We start from the raw sequence: 17,426 nt of genomic DNA, 5'->3' as shown, positions 1-17,426 counted from the left end.
AATGTAAATAAATGTAAATAAATAAACATGTTCAGTTAAACACATATAACTCTGGATTTCTAAGGGTTAATCTGCTGATACCATCCACTGCCATTAAAAAGTGTGGTTGTTGAGTAATGTGGGGTGTCTCTGTGTTATAAGGGCTTCACCCTGGTCCTCCAATCTGAACTTATAATCAAATTCTTGTGTGCCAGCTCAGACAAAAACAAGGAGCCTCCCTCTCTAAGTGGAATTCCCTGTGTGTGCACTTTTCTGTCAGGTTCAGATTCATATTTCTCCTGTCGGCCATTTTCCAGGCGCGGAGACAGCAGCACCCCACCCGTTCCCTCTGCCCCTGCGCTATCAGCCCGGCCCTGGCCTAGTGACGCACGCTTCCTTGTTTTCTTCGTCTTTAAAAAGAAAAGAAAGTCAAGGGCTGAGAATACTTGAGCCCAACCCAAGAGCTTATATCAGCCTGATAGTAAAGCTTCAAATAACAACAGGGAGCCCGGTGCTTATGCTTTATTTTACAAATGTAGAAGCTTTTGTGTGTGGGAGGTATTATGTAACACTTTTAGCCGACATTCATGAAACATCTATAACAGCTATATGTATATACTTCACTAAAATGACCAAAGCAGAAGTAAAAGGAGCCAAGCTTAAGTAAAAACATATCAGCCACTAATTTCACTAGAGAACGGCAGTGGAACTCCTTAGTTCATCAAGCATAAACTAACATGGGAACTCAAATTTGCAAGGCTCTGTTCTTCTCTGATATAAATAATATAAGAAATAAGAAGGACTATAAATCTGACAGTTCACAATTCACCTATGGACATTTTACAACAGTCCCATAACTTCCAAATTATCTCACATATTCAAATTGTGTATGGGACACGACCCCCCCCCCCCACACCCCCCATCCCAATTTGCCCCAGTGCCTTGGTTGAAATGAGTATTCAAATAATTTGTAAATACTCAAAAGGTACAAATTCAAAATCAAAATTGTACTAATGTGTATATAACTGAGTACATGAAGGTAGTTACCATTCACCTTTGGTAATAATTGAAATGAAAATCTAAAGTTTGAATGTTTATTTATGCAAATAAGCATGTGTGATACTAGGGACCCAGGAGCTATTAGATTTAACATGTAGAAGCCAAACATGATTGTTTGTTTTGGTATACTATTCCAATGTAATTACATAATGATATATAATTAATTAAATGTGCAATACATTTACATTCAATTTACATTCTAAGTTGACAGGTTTGCTCTGCTGCTCTGACGTTTTGAATGGTTTTCCATTGCATAAAACTACATAAGACTGTTCAAGACAATTTCAAGTCTTAGTAAAGTACCTAAATTCTGCTTAAGAGCGTCAATAGAAAGTTTGGAATCACATCTGCAGAATTTGTCCACTCAAAACGGTGGAGAAGTGATGAATGCTTGTTACTAATATGTACTACTTATATAGTGATAATCTAGATCATGCTTTAATGACTTCTAAGGAGTTAAAGTGAAGGAGCTGCATCAGCCTGTGTTGTCCCAGCCGCTAAAACAAACTGCCTTGACCTCCTAAATATAGCCATTCAACAGTGGCACGTGCATTTGGCCGCCTGTGATTAGCTTGCAAATCAATGGTGGCTTTGTGCTTTGTCGTAAACGCGACCCCTCATCCATAATGTATCCGCCGGCAAAGCGGCATAGTTTGGGAAAGCTTTCACGTTTATGTTGTGCTTTAATGAAATAATCAGTCTTCCTCTGACAGGATCGGGTGGGGAGAAATCCAGATCAGTGTGTTTCTTTCTCTCTCTCTCTCTCTCTCTCTCTCTCTCTGTCTTTATCTCTCACTCTTTCCATCTCTATCGCTCTGTCTCTCAGGCTGTTCAGGCTCATATTGTGTTGTTTAGCAGTGTTTAGCATGGTGAAACTCTTTAAACACTGAAGTCTCTACTTTCTCTCTCTCTCTCTCTCTCTCTCTCTCTCTCTCTCTTTCTCATCATTCGCAGATTGATGGCAGATCCAGAGCGTACTATGTAGCCAAAGAGCTGCTGGATTCAGAACGAGAGTAAGTGTGTATTTGATCACTTTGACCAAGAGTGTAGGAGCAATTGACGTCCAAATAATTCAATGGATCACACATTTGTGACCCCCTAAAATGATCAAGAAACCAGCTAACGCTTGTGTTATGAAACAGAAAGATTTTCAGTAGTTGCTGAGTTTAATGTTAGGGTCAGTGTAGCCTTAAAAGAAAGGTTTGATCAAAAATCAAACTGACACAATTGTTAACTCACCCTAGATGTGGTCGATCAGCTATAACATATTTGGTGTTGAGATTTTGCTTCTTTAGTTTTTAAACTTTATAAACTTTAAGCTCTACTGTAGCTAACATACAATAGAAGTCAATAGTCACCCAAAACTTAAGGACGCAAAAATTTGTTGATGCAGTTTGTGACTTGAACAAATGAACAAGGCGTCACAGTGTAGTAGGCAACAAGGTTGTTGTGCTGAATTCTGCTTCCGCATCAAGTGCTAATTCTAAAACTAATTGTTTTATCTTGAACTTTCTAACTTAAGATATAATATATATTAATCTAGTGTCCACGTGCCTGGATGGCATGTTTGCACATGAAGGTGAGTCACATGCAAAGCAGAATATGGCACAATAGCTGTAACACAGCATCTAGCCTTGCAGTAAAGACTGGGTCATATTTGTAGCTCACGGTACATCACACTGTCCTCTAAATCACATTGACAGATCTGTGCGACCTTAATGAAAATCTGGATGTGGTTTGAGCTGGTTGAGGGATGGTTTGGGGAAGCAGGTCCAGAAAAGATTTTGGTGACTATTGACTTCCTCGTCCAGGCCCCCATCCTTTTCTTCACTCTGTTTACATATTCATAGCCCGGCCCCTCTATGACACAAACTGACAGCTTATTATAACATTGTCTCTGCAAGCATATTGGATTTCAGCAACGCATCAATGAGTTGTTAAAGAAGTGGTTCAATATTTTTGCTATAAATATTGACTTTTTTATTAGTGCCATGCTGTTGTTCATCCATGTCACATCTCTCAGGATCGCTGTAGTAGCTGTTTAGTCATTTTCTGTAGCTTTGCTGTTTACCAGAGCACTGTGGCTTTGACATGACTTGATTCAAATAAATATTAAGCTTAATTTCAAGTAATACATTTTTGTGCTTAATGTTTCCCACTTTTGTTATAATTCATGTTTACATGACCATTTTCTTGCTTCTCTTTATCCCTAACAGTGTGTTTTTACTACTGTGCCTTTATCATTGATATATTTTAATGAGCTCTGTTCTGATTGGATGCCCTGTATTGAGCCTCATTCAAAAAGCAGTCTGGGTGGAAACAGTGTTTATAACTTCAGCATGATTGGGCTAAGCAGCTCTAGGCTGAATGGGCACATAATATGTCAATGTGTTGCTCTTTGCGACATCACAAAAACAATGAATTTAAACATGTTTTAAATAATTTGCACCTTGTTTTCTCTCTCTGCTTTGGTCTTACAGGCATCTGAAGACACTGAAACTACTTCAAGAGGTATTAATATAAAACTTTGGGCAATATAATGTATATTATGATATAGTCTTTGTGCTTAGTAATGAATATCTCATTACTCCAAGGGGCTTCTTGTTTATATGAGTCTCTGAATGTCCTTTAGCTCAGATGTTTATGGTATTGACAGTGAAGGGTACAACTAGGCTGTCTAAATCCTGTTCTTTGCGTTTCTGAGCTCAGCTCAATCGGTTCTGGCTGAGGATGTGCTTTATTGACTGGCATTTCTGAGTGGAGTTTTCAGCTAAAGTGATGATAATGGTCTGTATGAAGTGAGATTTGCTAGATAATTCATGCTGTAGACATGATTTAGGCAGTATAATAAGGCATTATGAATTAAAGCAGTTTTAATATGTTACTTTAAAGGGAGCAAGTATCAAAGTTATTAGAGCATAGATTAATACAAAATGGGATTCAAGATGTTTATTGTTATTGTTTGCATATAAAATGATTGTGTTGTGCAAAACATCCCACATAATTTTAGCACTAATGATGTCAGGTTTGGAGAAAGCCAGTCATGTCGAGTTTTATATCAACATCACATTGGGATCATACAACTCTGATCACCGCTGGTCTCTATTTCTTACGTTTTTGCTGTTATTTTATTAAATCATGCAGCTATTCAGTGTGCTAGACGTGCTGATAATGCATTCAGAAGGCTGTATCATGAAGTAAATTATCATGAGAACAGTAAAATAATGTAAAATTGCCCAACCCTAATACTGGCTGTAGAGTTAGTAAAGATGTTAAAGGTTCTTATTTGTCTCTTGACAATTAGACACACACACACACACACACACACTGGATCAGTATAAGGCAGGTTTATCAGTGTTGTTGCAGTAACTGAGACTTCCTTGCCTTAACAACATCATCCTGAAAAAGTCGTTACTACTGTGACGCACTATCTACATGCTGGGCCTTTGTTTGGGTTATCCCCCTGCGTGTGTGTAGACACGTAAGAAGGGTTCACATGCTCTACACACACACACACACACACACACACACACACACAAACACACTGACACAAATACAATTACACATGTATATTAATGTCACTGGTGCATATGCATACTGGACACAGAGACAGGTAGAATCTCTCTGTGGAGCCTAATAAGGAGGATGTAGTTCTGTGTGGATGTGTGTGTTTCTGGCTCAGCAGTCCTTTGTTGATCTGGCTTGCTGGTGCTTTGGGATCTAATAGCAGCTTTCATTTGTTTTCATTAGCTAGCAACTTCTGACAGACCAAATATCTCTCCAGTCTGGCTCCCTGGAGCTGTGTGTGTGTGTGTGTGTGTGTGTGTGTGTATGTGTGTGTGTGTGTGTGTGTGTGTGTGTGTGTGTGTGTGTGTGTGTGTGTGTGTGTGTGTGTGTGTGTGCGCATACTAGGTTTATGACAAATTGTGGGGAGCAAAACCTATTTATACCATCACAATGTGGGGACCTCTTTTCCTTGTGGGGACCACAAGCTGGTCCCCACAATGTCAATCATTAAATTTTAAAGTGGAGACCAGTTTTAGGGCTAGGGTCAGAGTATAGATTACGGTTTGGCTTGAAGTATTTATAGTTAAGGTGGAAGTCCATGTAATGTCCCCACAATTCACAAAAAAGATGTGTATTGGAGGAAGCTCAGCAATATTGGCAGTTATCATTCAGTACCTGGCTTATCAAAACAAGTTAAATCTGATGGATTTTAACAGATGTAGTCAAGGAGAAATCTGGAACCAAACTTTGTTCTTTAAAGTGCATCACAAGAAATGTACTACTTTCTTGAAAACCATAGACTCTTGTTACTTTTGTGCTGTATTGATGTTTATTCTAGTGACATTTGGTGTTTTAATGAGCAAATGCACACTTAAAGGTTTTACATAAGATTTTCATAATTTCCATAAAGTGCAAATTAATAATTTTCAGTATTTATTTTGTCCACTTTTTAATTACATAACAGGTTACATAATAACAACAAAAGCTGTTCCCAAAAATATATTGGAATAAAAGATATTGTATTCTCCTTAAAAGAGAGCAACTACCCAAACACAACTCAACTGCCTTGCACATTTCTTGTATCTGAAAGTACGCATACCTGTCAGAACCGTAAGAAGAATTGTATTCAAAGGCCAAAACTGGGTCTAAATATGTAGTTTTACTTTGATTGTAAAGAAAATCCTACCAACTTCTAAGACTAAACTTTGGAGGTAGGGAAAAATATCTCTGCAGATTTCTTAGAAAAAAAATGAAATCAAGTCTCTCAAAAAGTAATGAAGTGTAAATGAAGTGTTCAGTGGTCACACTCGAAAATGGTCATTATATTTAGAGGTTGAGGCTTCGGTGTCATTTTCTATTAAATATGCTGAAAACAATTTGTACTTAAGCTGTCTTGACTGGAAATAAAGTAAAGGTGGTCTCTGACTTCAGCACAGAACTTTACGTATAAATATGTCTGCATCTGTGTGTGTGTGTGTGTGTGTGTGTGTGTGTGTTTGTGTGTGTGTGTGTGTGTGTGTGTGTGAGATTTGTTCTAGAGCCTACTGAAGCCCTATATCCTGCAGTGTCAAAATTACATGCACTGACCTTGGGTCAACTTTTGTGTGTTGTTTTTAATAATGAATTCTGTCTGCATTCACAAGCATTACAGAGGGGACAGAGATGAAGGAATAATGTAATATAGCATAATTCATCAGAGGCCAGAGAGCGCTGAGCAGCTTCCCCTCATGTAAATTACTTTACTTTATATTCAGCAGCATAATTGCCTCATTTGAATAAAAAAAGCCAGTCAATACAATTGCTGATCATTCCACTACTGAAGAATGCTAATGGTACGTATGCCTCCCGTAACTCATATGCATATTGTACTGCTTTGTATTGGTCCAGTACCATAATTAGACGCCCCCATTTACATGCATAATCTCTTAAATTTGCATTAGGCTACGTCAGAGGCACAAAAGGAGAATCAAGTGAAATGATTGTAGGCCAATTCATTGCAAGCGCTGCGGGGCATGTTTGTATTTTGATAAAGTTTAGTTTAATATTGATACGCTATTAATATTTATGCAACCTAATACAATTAACGTTAATGTGGTAAGATATAGATGTCATTAATCACTGTGTGGGTATAATGTTGAATAGTAATGAGGAAGGATGACTGAGAGGAGCGAACGGAGTCACCTTGATTATCACTCTTTAGTGCCAGCATTAAATCAGTTGTTTTTCTGCTGTCACCTGTGACTTTGACAATGTTTCCATGACCCTGTTGCATATGGATTTGTGCAGTAAGGGTTACATGCTGTGGTGTGATTTTGTGTGGGTCATTGGGCTTATATGTGACACTATTTGTAGGCATAGATAGAGTCGGGGTGTTTTGAAGATTTGACATTTTTGTCATGATACATTTCATTATGATTGAGTGTGTTTATATGCACTCAATAATCCAATCAAAATGAGATTTCTGCAATTTACTGATTCAAAAGGTTATGTAAACAGCATAAGTTGATTTCTTAGAATGCAGTATGGTCTAGAACTCTGATGAAGAAGAGGCTGGATTTAGCTCAGTATTCAGATTTCTCAGGGCATGTAAACTCTTACTCAGATTTCTTTCGTATTTGTCAGTCTGCACATGTGTGAAAACAGACGGTGGTACCGAAAATAAACCAGCAGCATTGCCGAGAGATGGTAGCAGAACAGTTTTGGAGCAACAATGAAACCAATTACATGCTTGTCAAAATGAAATGATAAAAAAATAATTAAATATTCTTCATCTTCTCAATGATATATGTTCATATTTCCAGGTATTGTGGCTCAGTGCCGTGGCATGAATTTTGAGTTTTACATTGCGTTTAAGTCACGTATTCTTCTGTGAGTTTATTGGCTGGTTGCAAAGCAGAAATTGGATTACTGCCTGGTTCATATAGACCCAGGGTTTCCCCATTATATGATTACTCATGTGCATGTAAACATGTTGTTCACATTACTAACAAAATCTGATTTTCTGCAGTTTTCAGATTATTAAGTGCATGTAAACATACTCGTTGCTCATTGTAGGCATCATATATTGAAACCATTTGTGATCACATCTTACAGCAGTGCTGCAGAAGTCTCTAGAGTGATATTTTCAGATTTTAGATTAAAAGCCCTTCAATTAATCTTGAAGGTGGGAGGAGCCTTAAAAACTGTGGGCAGTGTGAAATTTTTGGTTGTTGTTGTCAGTTGATGAATGCAGAAGAAGCCTTGTTGAGGTCGCTGCTAAGAAGTCAGCTATATTATTGCAGCTGTGTAGCTATAGTAACTGTTTTGCATTACAGTGAATAGAATGGATTACTCGAACTAGAGAAGTGCCTTGCCAGATGAGGAATACAACAAGCCAAAACCTTAGCTTAGGTTTGGCTCCTTTTCCTTGGCCAAAGGGGTTAAAAACTTGTCTGGTGTCCATTTTTATTTATAACAGCAGTTTTTTTTTTGGTTGACAAGACAGTTTAAAAAGCTTTCACTTTCCCAAAGTTCTTGTGGCAACCATAGCAATCAGGCAGGACCCTGTATAAACCCTACCTACAAATTCTTCACTCTGGAAAACTAGTACCATTTCTAAAACAATAAATTATACACCTTTAACATTTTATTTACTTTATTTAAATTTAGAATTTAATTCTTTGATGTTATGAAAAATGCATGTTTTAACCTAACCTAACAGTTAGAATTTCGCAACTGCCCACTGGCTCCAACACACTTAAAAAAGATGGCTCTTCAAGGATTTTTTAGTAAAGAAAACGGTTCTATGTGGAACCATAAACACTCAAAGAATCCTTTGCATGATTAAAAGTTCTTTGCATTGTGAAAGGGTTCTGCAAGTTGGTGGAGAATGTGCAGTAGATGTAGCACCAAAAAGGGTTCTTCTATTATTAAAAGCTTGATAATAGACAAACCCTTTTTGATGCTATAATGAGTACTTCTATTTTAAGTATGCTTCAAATTAACGAGTTTCAAACTGTTTTGTAAGTACGGGGAGGCGTGTCAGATTTTCTGTCTGTGGTAATCAGCTGTGTGTTGCAGATGTGGCAGATATATAAATGTAAATCTGGCTTCACGTCCTTCAGAGAACAGCATACGTGACATATTATAGATTTTCATGTGGTCTTAGTTTTAGAGTACCAAAAACAGTTTTCATTTTACATGACCATTCTCCAACCACTCTTCCTCCTTTAGAACTAAACAGGCTGTTACTGTGCCTTTAAGCAGGGGGGCAAATTTGGTCTGACAGGTGAGGGGGACCAGTATGAACAAGCCATACAGCAATTCTAATATAAAACAATTTGAAAAGATTCATGTTGTTCATGTCATGTAAGCCTCAACTAAGGAGAATAGCAATACAACAGAGCATAGTACTGCACAGTTCTCAAGCCTAAATATGACTCTCAGTTCCACTGCGAAAAAATGATTACACACGACCAATGATAACACAGCATTGGTGATTATAACTAAACTAAACAACTATCTCTGGTGTATGTGTATATTTGAGATTTGTGTTATGTGTTTTTGCGGTACTGGTTACTGCTTTTGTTAAACATAATAAAAAATTGATCGCAAAAAAAACTAAACTAAACAGCTGTCTGTGTTTGGCTGTGTTTTAAGTCAAGTTTTATTTAGATTTCATAGTTAATTTCACAATATTTGGTGTGTTTCGTGGGCCACTCTCTTTTAGCTTAAAGTGACAATGCGATATAATTGGTGCAGGAGATTTTATGGAAAGTCACTTTTAAAAATAGGTCATCAAAAAGGTGGACAGACATGCACCCTTTCTCCCTCCTTATTTTGCACCAGCATTTTAAGGTTGATAAATGCAAATGTTCTCTGTTCTGATCAGCTGCCCTGTATTAGCCCTTGTCTGAACATGCTGAAATGCTTCTTATAACTTTTTAACAGCCGTAAATCCAAAACAGGCTGTTTTTAAGATCTGGTTTTCATGTACAGACTGTGTAGACTGTGGCATGAAGGGTTAACATAATACATCACTCTTATTTCAAGAAAGGCAAAAATTGAGTTTTTGATTATATGAGCCCTTTAATACGACCAGAATCGCTATACCATGGAGCAATAAAATTGTAATTAGACTCATCAACAAAGTAACCATATGTGCCTGCTCCTCTGTGCTGTCTGGTCTGATTCCAGCCATTGAGCCATGGTTGAGGACAATGTTTTTATAGCCATGAGGAGACCCATAAAGTGGCACAGAGTGAATTACGAGAGCACTGACAAATGGTGACTCAGGAACGATCAATATCCATTGATTAATGCATGAAGCTCCTGTGGAATTTCAGGGGATTATCACCCTCAGTGTATGTGTGTGTGTGAATGTATGTCACTACTACCTTAAAACTGAAATTGATGAGCTACAGGCAGCAGTCTTGGCAGATACATCAATGCCTTGTATTATTTATGATGGCATCACATAGTCTTATATATACAGACATTTGGAGGCAATTCATAGTCCTTCAGGCCATTCTGAAGGTATATAATGTCTTTACCTGAGTATAGCAAGTGAGGTAAAAGGGGATAAATCAGAAATATGGTAAGATGATAGCTTCTGCTCTTTGCTATGAGTGTGGCAGATTATCAGATATTTTATGAAGATTTCTAATCAGATTAGTTTGTTTGAAATGTTAGTTTTTGTTTTTTTTTACATAAATCACAGGTATATTACAGAAGTAAGCAAATTCAATTTGCAATCTTTTTCTTACAAAAGTCTGGATAAACAAACTGTACCAATTTGGTTAAAACAATCCATATATTGCTTCTGTCTGAGAAAACCTTGTATCTCCATTTTGGTCATTTTTCAGTTTTTGACCTAATTTGAAAATGACTGCTGTCCTTTACATTGTGTGTAAATTTCATAAAGATTGTCCCAAAAGGAGTGGCCCAAAACAGCTTGGAAAGACATCTGGTTCCATTCACTTATATTGAAAATAACGTAGGTTTTTCCCTTCTGCTGTAATGTTATAGTTTTGGAGATTGAAGGTTTTGTTCCAACTACAGCAATATACTGCATAATAATAATGCTATCATTTATAATATATTACTATGATGTCATTTTTTTGTCCTCAGAAGTAAAAGTTCCAGTCTTTTCATAAGGTAAAATAAAGTAATAACTTAAACTTAAATTCAATTTAAATAAACATGAATAAAGAGTTTACTAAATGATTTCACACTCTTGCACTGTAAGGTAATCAATACTCACTCTGAAATATGTTGTATCATGTTGAGCTTTGAGTTGCTTCACTTCTCGAACCAGAAATAGCAATTGAAATGAAAAATCTTTAAAAAATTTTTGAAATTATTTGCTTTCTGACCTGATATATAGCAACCTGACCTGCCTCTGTTCTGAAGAGGAATTCACATAAGCACATCTGATTGGATAAGACAGCAATATGTTTAAAAAATAGAATCTCTACAACCATTTTTTCACTTTCCTTGTTTTTTTTTAAGTACTCAGTTTGGGCTGCTAAAATACTTTGCTGAGTCCACATCTGGACCATGGGGCAAAATCATGGCTCATAGCTTAGAACAATTAGTAGCAGCTATCTTTAACCTTGAACCTATCTTCAACCTAGTAGCAGCTATCTTCAACCTATCTTCAACCTTGAAGTATGTCATACAGTCAGAAACTGCATAGGCAGGTCTATTTGAGATTACTTAACAGCTTTAGGTATGCAGTTAGCACAGTGCTAATCTTACTTGTTAGCAACAGAAACCAGTGAACTGTTGTAGCTACATGACCTACATTGGAAACATTGGACCCCAAACATGTCTTGTCTGACATGTCTGATTGATTTGTGTAGCATTTGGGTGCAAAGGATAAAAAATGTTGTACATTTGATTTTTCGCAGAATTTTTCTTTTAATCACTCCAACCATAGAATCGTGTAAGTATTTAACTAACATTTCTCTCCTTCTCTCTCTTTCAGGACTTCCGGGAAGCAGTGGAAGAAGCTGTAGGTGATGATGGTGAGCCCGTGCTGGAGGAGGGCAGACTGGGGGAGATCCTCAGCACTCTGCCTCAGGCCTATCAGCTCCACTTGCACATCTTCACTGAGCTGGACACCAAGATCAAACAGTGGTGAGAACACTTTCACCAGTGCACATGTATACACAAGCATTCAATCATTTGGAATTGCTTGTTATATTAATTATTTAATTATTATGTCAATAAGTAGTGCTGCCAAAGTAAACATGTTAATAACCCTTGAACCATCTATCGCTTCACTGAATCCCAGCTACTTGCAAGCTTGCACTACACAAAATAAACTGATTAATGATAATTCATTATTTGTTGTTAATTGTTTGACAGCCCTAATGATATCACAATGCATACTAAAATATCACAAACTGGACATCAACATTTGTTTTATTCAACAGTTTTGGAACTAGTTTTTCCATTATAAACTTTTTAAAGGTTTTTGGAGGTATTCTGGGGATTCATGTTATTAAACTTCATTCCTATTGCACCCAACTTTCTGAATTATTATGCCGTCTACAACTCAATTACAGCTTCCTACAAATAATTGGAAAGCTATGAAGTTGTAGATTTACATTTGTCTGCAACAAATTACTCTTTCTCTCATTGAAAACAGGGTTTTCAGAGTTTTGAACAGTGATTCAAAACTTCTGAATGGTGGTGTGCACTGATAAAAACTCTAAGCTATTGGTAACTAGCAAAGATACTTTCTCTAGATTGACAAAGCACTTTTTGTAAGTCATTCTGGATAAGAGCGTCTGCTAAATGCTGTAAATGTAAATGTAAATAAAAACATATGCACATCATGCACACATACACCTCCAGATGTCCAACAGCACTCTTACCTGCTTACATCTTACAAAACCATAATATGGATAAGCTGACATGTTGATGCACTTTCATATTACCAAATAACCATAGCTGAAAATTATGTCAGTATAGAGAGTATTGACCATCATTAGCTTTGTTTTCACTGATGTGTGTTGCACCGTTCCAGAAAATTAGTCCTTATGTGTGCTTTGGCACGATGGCACCATCATTAAAACCAGTGTCCTTGGATGCTCTCAGTGACTTTGAAGGACCCATCTAATGCTTCTCATTCATCTTCAGGGAGGACAGCCCGAGGGTGGTAGGGGTCTTTCTGACATCCCGGGAGGAGTTTGGGGTCTTCACAACCTACATCAATGAGTATGACCGCAACATGGCACTCCTGGAAGAGAGCTGTAGGCGGAGCCAAGCCTTTGCCGACATCGTCAAACGCTTTGAGGTGGGAAAAGGTCTAAGAACCTGTTTGTGGCTTTGCTTCTTTACTTCTATCAGCTTAAAGGGCACAATATGTCAATCATACCAATTCAAATACTTTGTTTTAAGATTTATAGTAGAAGGGTCTTCAACTGTCTGGGTCCCTCTTTTGAAACATATCTTCTTCCGTTTTGTTTAAACTTAGAAATCAAGGTTTATTACTGTGACTTTACTATACTATTGAAATCAAAGAGTATAATTACATAGTAATTACTTAGTAACCAAATGAATTATGTTTACATCCAACCTATATTCTCTTTAGCAGATTCAAGTCTGCATTTCTGTTTCATTTGTTTTGAGGTCAAGTAATGGCAAACATCTGACAAAAATGTAAAATCAAGCATCACGGTAAAATAAAAAATATATATAATAAAGTATCTTTTGTTCTGCTTATAAACACGTTGTATGAATGGAAAGTCTAGAATCTGCAATTCCCACAGAATTGCTCTGCTTGCTTTAACGAGCTAGAAATGTTAAATTAATCATATAAATTAATATAAAATTACAATATGTTTTTATTTATTTATAATGGTCAATTGTGCCTTACTTATAGTTCATTGAAAGAAGTATATCTGTCAAATACATAATACATAATAATTCTAAACTCTCCTTCAATTCATACATTTGCATTTGTAGGAAGATGATGAGATATTTCACTGTGACAATGTGAATCTGAAGTATAACTATTGTTTATACAGTCTTTCTACGTAGAAAGAATAAACATCCTTTACATTTTCGCCAGAAGAGCACACCTGAAGCTGTCATTACAGAATAGAAATCAGATGTAAATGTGATCCATTATGTAACCATGCAAAAATATTTAATTATGTAATTAGGATATAATTACAATATAATTACACTAAATAGTTATGCAGTGGAAGTGAATCAAATTTAGGTTAAATGTTTGGCTTAACAATAATAACAATTTCATTTCTAAGGCTTAAATGGCAAAACTAAAAAAGCAACTCACTCTCAGCACATGAGGCAAATTCACATGCGGCCCCTGAACATATCTTGAATGTTGGGTGAACTGAATGACCATGCGTCTAAATAGCGATTAGAATCGCCAATGACAAGAGGCCAACTGTCCCCTGCTCATCAATATTCATGAGCATCTGTAGTCAGCAGTTCTTAAAGGCTTACTTAATCTATAGAAGTGAGAGAAAGAGAGTGAGCGAGAGAGAGAGATGAATGTTGAAATCAGCCACTGTTTTGAGCAGATGATATGGTTAAACATTAACAGTGCATCCTTGACAATGCATTCATGTTTTTGCAATACCAAAGTACAATAAACATAACACTGCATTGTAAATATTTTTGGTAAATTGAAAGAAGTAGCATTATTGAGTGAGGAGTGAAAAATACATGCTAAACATGCGGGGGGTTGTAATTTTTAAGTAAATTACAGGGATTTTGTAAAGTTTTTCAGATGACATCATACATCTTTACGTATTAATATCACATGCACAGACTTAACACAAAGGTCCCGCTTGATGTGTAGGCCTCACGCGCTAAAGTCAGCATTATTCTGATGAAGATATGATGAAAATGCTGTGGAATTCACTGAGTACTCTTTGAATTCACTTGAATTCAATTCTTTCGCACATTGCATGCAATTACACATTTCCACCAAAGAGGTCTCCAAATCCCCAAAACATACATAGTGCAGCTCTAATTATTAAAAAATACAAGCAAGACTGTGGCTCTTGCAGCCCTGTTAAAACATAATGGCATTTCATTATGTTTGGTTGCATAGTTTTTTAAAGTTGGTCATGAATTGTTTGAAGTGGCATTAAAAGCACATTTAATTTTATATTTAATTAAACAAAGAGGTGATTTTTGAAGTTTTGAATTTAGTGTTATTTGGCTTAATAACCAGCTTTCAATTTTTTAACCAAACCTGGAGTGACCATGCTTACCACGTACTCTAGTGTGTCAGTGATCACATTGGATTGGTAATAAATGTGATGATGTTCACCCTGATTGATAGGTTGTACTATATTCCCAGTGAGAGGTCTGTTTGTGGTACAATTATGCAGCATTGAGTCTTTCTCTGTGTAAAACCTGATGAGTCTATGTTGAATCAATATTATTTACCAATGAATTCAACAGCATTAATGTTGAAATAGGGTGAAACTGTGAAATAAAAGATGAAAATAGCTCAATTTAATGTGGTTATTAATTATTTATAGCTGCAAAATAGCTGATATTTGGCTTAACAGTCATTTTTAATGTACCTATTCGATTCCTTGATAAGTCAAAGAATTTGACTGCCAATATATACACTGAATTAAACTGAGTTGAAGTACCTTACCTCTGGCCTGCACAAACACATATATACATATACAGCACTTTCTCAGAATAGAGACATCAAAGGATTAGTTGCAGTAGCCGCAAAAGGTCAGCGCTGTTTACATGAACAGCACAAGAAGACTCCATCTGTATAGCTCTCTTAAGCTGCTGTCAATTACCCTTAACTGCTCCTCCATTGATTCTCTCACTCTCCCAATCAGTGCTTATTCTCCCCTGTGCCTGCTGTCTGAGTGTGGACGCAGTTGTGGCCTTCATTGATCAAGCCGTGAGCTTGCATGGCTCTTTCGGTTACTCTGAATAATCCACACAAACTAGCGCAATGAACTCTATAAAGGCCCAATCAGGAAATGCAGACACATTGCCACATCTGCACCAGGTGCAGCTCTAAGGCATGGGAATATGCAGATTGGTAGATGTTATGAGTTTTAGCATTTAGCATTGGAATTACGCCCATCACAGTCATAAACTTAACAGACAATTAAGTGCCATATAAATTATTGTGATTAACAGTTAAATACTCTTTTTCCTTTATGGTTTGCCACTGGCGAAATTGGCTGATTAGCTATTAGCACTTCTACTGTCAATACCTAGTATCTCCTAACTGACATCAGAGACAGCTGGAGCTCAAATAAACAAACATTACTCACTGCTGCCCTCTAAAGGTGTTACTAACAAACATCAAACAAACAGACATTACTCACTGCTGCCCTCTAAAGGTTTTATTTAAGTTTTCATGTAATTGATGAAAACACCTCGACTGCTGAAAGCAATGTAAGCGTATGACTGAGAAAGAATGTTAAATAATTATGCAGTGCTAATGAACATCATCTTCCTGCTAGTTTGTACATGCTTAGAAATTTTATTTTTATTCCTCATATTGTTATTTGATCAGATGTGTTTTAGATATGTGTGCTAACACAGTTCTAACCTTTATGGCGACACCACACAAAGTGTCTTTGTGTATTGCATTCTGCAGTAGTCTGTAGCAGAGAACTGGGAGCGCTCATCTCATTTGGTGTGTGTGTGTTTGTGTTGACAGAGATGATGAATGAATAGTGGATTCTAAGATCACAAGTGTGGCCTGATAAGATTAAACCAGATTCAGCTACAATGCTGTTACAATGTGCATGTGTGTGTGTGTGTGTGTGTGTGTGTGTGTGTGTGTGTGTACAGAAGCAATGAGAGAAAACAGATAAAGCAGTCAAAAGATTTAGAGAGAGCCAGTAAGAGACAAGCAAAGAAAAGTGGGATAGAGAGTGATACAGTGATATCAAATATAAAATAGTCATTAATTACAAGTTATTTGTTCACCAGGAGAAATTTCTTTGGAGATTAGGCATAATATACTTTATTGTTTTTGCAAATATTCACACATTTTGAATTTGATGCCTGCAACACGTTCCAAAGAAGTAGGGACAGGGGCAATGAAAGACTGGGAAAGTTGAGGAATACTCAAAAAACACCTGTTGGGAATATTCCACAGGTGAACAGGTTAATTGGAAACAAGTGAGTGTCATGATTGGGTATAAAGGGAGCATCCCAGAAGGCTCAGTCGTTCACAAGCAAGGATGGGGCGAGGTTCACCACTTTGTGAACAACTGCATGAGCAAATAGTCCTACAATTTAAGAACAATGTTTCTCAACATGCAATTGCAGGAATTTAGGGATTTCATCATCTACAGTCCATAATATCATCAAAACTTCAGAGAATCTGGAGAAATCTCTGCAAGTAAGCGGCAAGGCAGAAAACCAACATTGAATGCCCGTGACCTTCGATCCCTCAGGCGGCACTGCATTAAAAACCAACATCATTCTGTAACGGATATTCCCACATGGGCTCAGGAACACTTCAGAAAACCATTATCAGTGAACACAGTTCGTCGCTCCATCTACAAGTGCAAGTTAAAACTCCACCATGCAAAGTGAAAGCCATATATCAACAACACCCAGAAACGCCGCCGGCTTCTCTGGGCCCATTCTCATCTGAGATGGACTGACGCAAAGTGGAGAAGTGTCCTGTGGTCTGACGAGTCGACATTTCAAATTGTTTTTCGAAATCAAGGACGCCGTGTCCTCCGGGCCAAAGAGGAAAAGAACTGTCTGGATTGTTATCAGCGCAAAGTTCAAAAGCCAGCATCTCTGACGGTGTGGGGGGGTGTTAGTGTTCATGGCATAGGTAAAAACAAAGGTGGACACACTGAATTTTTTATTCTTTATTCTTTATTTTGATGCCCATTAGCTTCCACAAA

The 17,426-nt window shown here is 37.1% G+C and overlaps 1 protein-coding gene across 3 annotated transcripts in view; it reads left to right on the top strand.

Moving 5' to 3' along the window:
• The window catches only part of fgd5a (FYVE, RhoGEF and PH domain containing 5a), a 71,790-nt gene that overhangs the window by 27,825 nt on the left and 26,539 nt on the right, over nt 1-17,426 (top strand). For all 3 annotated transcript variants that reach the window (XM_017711894.2, XM_017711903.2, XM_017711884.2), the window contains exons 4-7: nt 1,993-2,051; nt 3,519-3,549; nt 11,513-11,664; nt 12,673-12,829. In XM_017711894.2, the coding sequence (XP_017567383.1) occupies nt 1,993-2,051; nt 3,519-3,549; nt 11,513-11,664; nt 12,673-12,829 (399 nt within the window). The remainder of the gene's footprint in view (nt 1-1,992; nt 2,052-3,518; nt 3,550-11,512; nt 11,665-12,672; nt 12,830-17,426) is intronic.

Source organism: Pygocentrus nattereri, chromosome 21 (genome assembly GCF_015220715.1).
Source record: "Pygocentrus nattereri isolate fPygNat1 chromosome 21, fPygNat1.pri, whole genome shotgun sequence".
NCBI lineage: Eukaryota > Metazoa > Chordata > Actinopteri > Characiformes > Serrasalmidae > Pygocentrus > Pygocentrus nattereri.
Note: the sequence above shows the minus strand (reverse complement) of the source record. Positions and strands in the feature narration are given on the sequence as shown.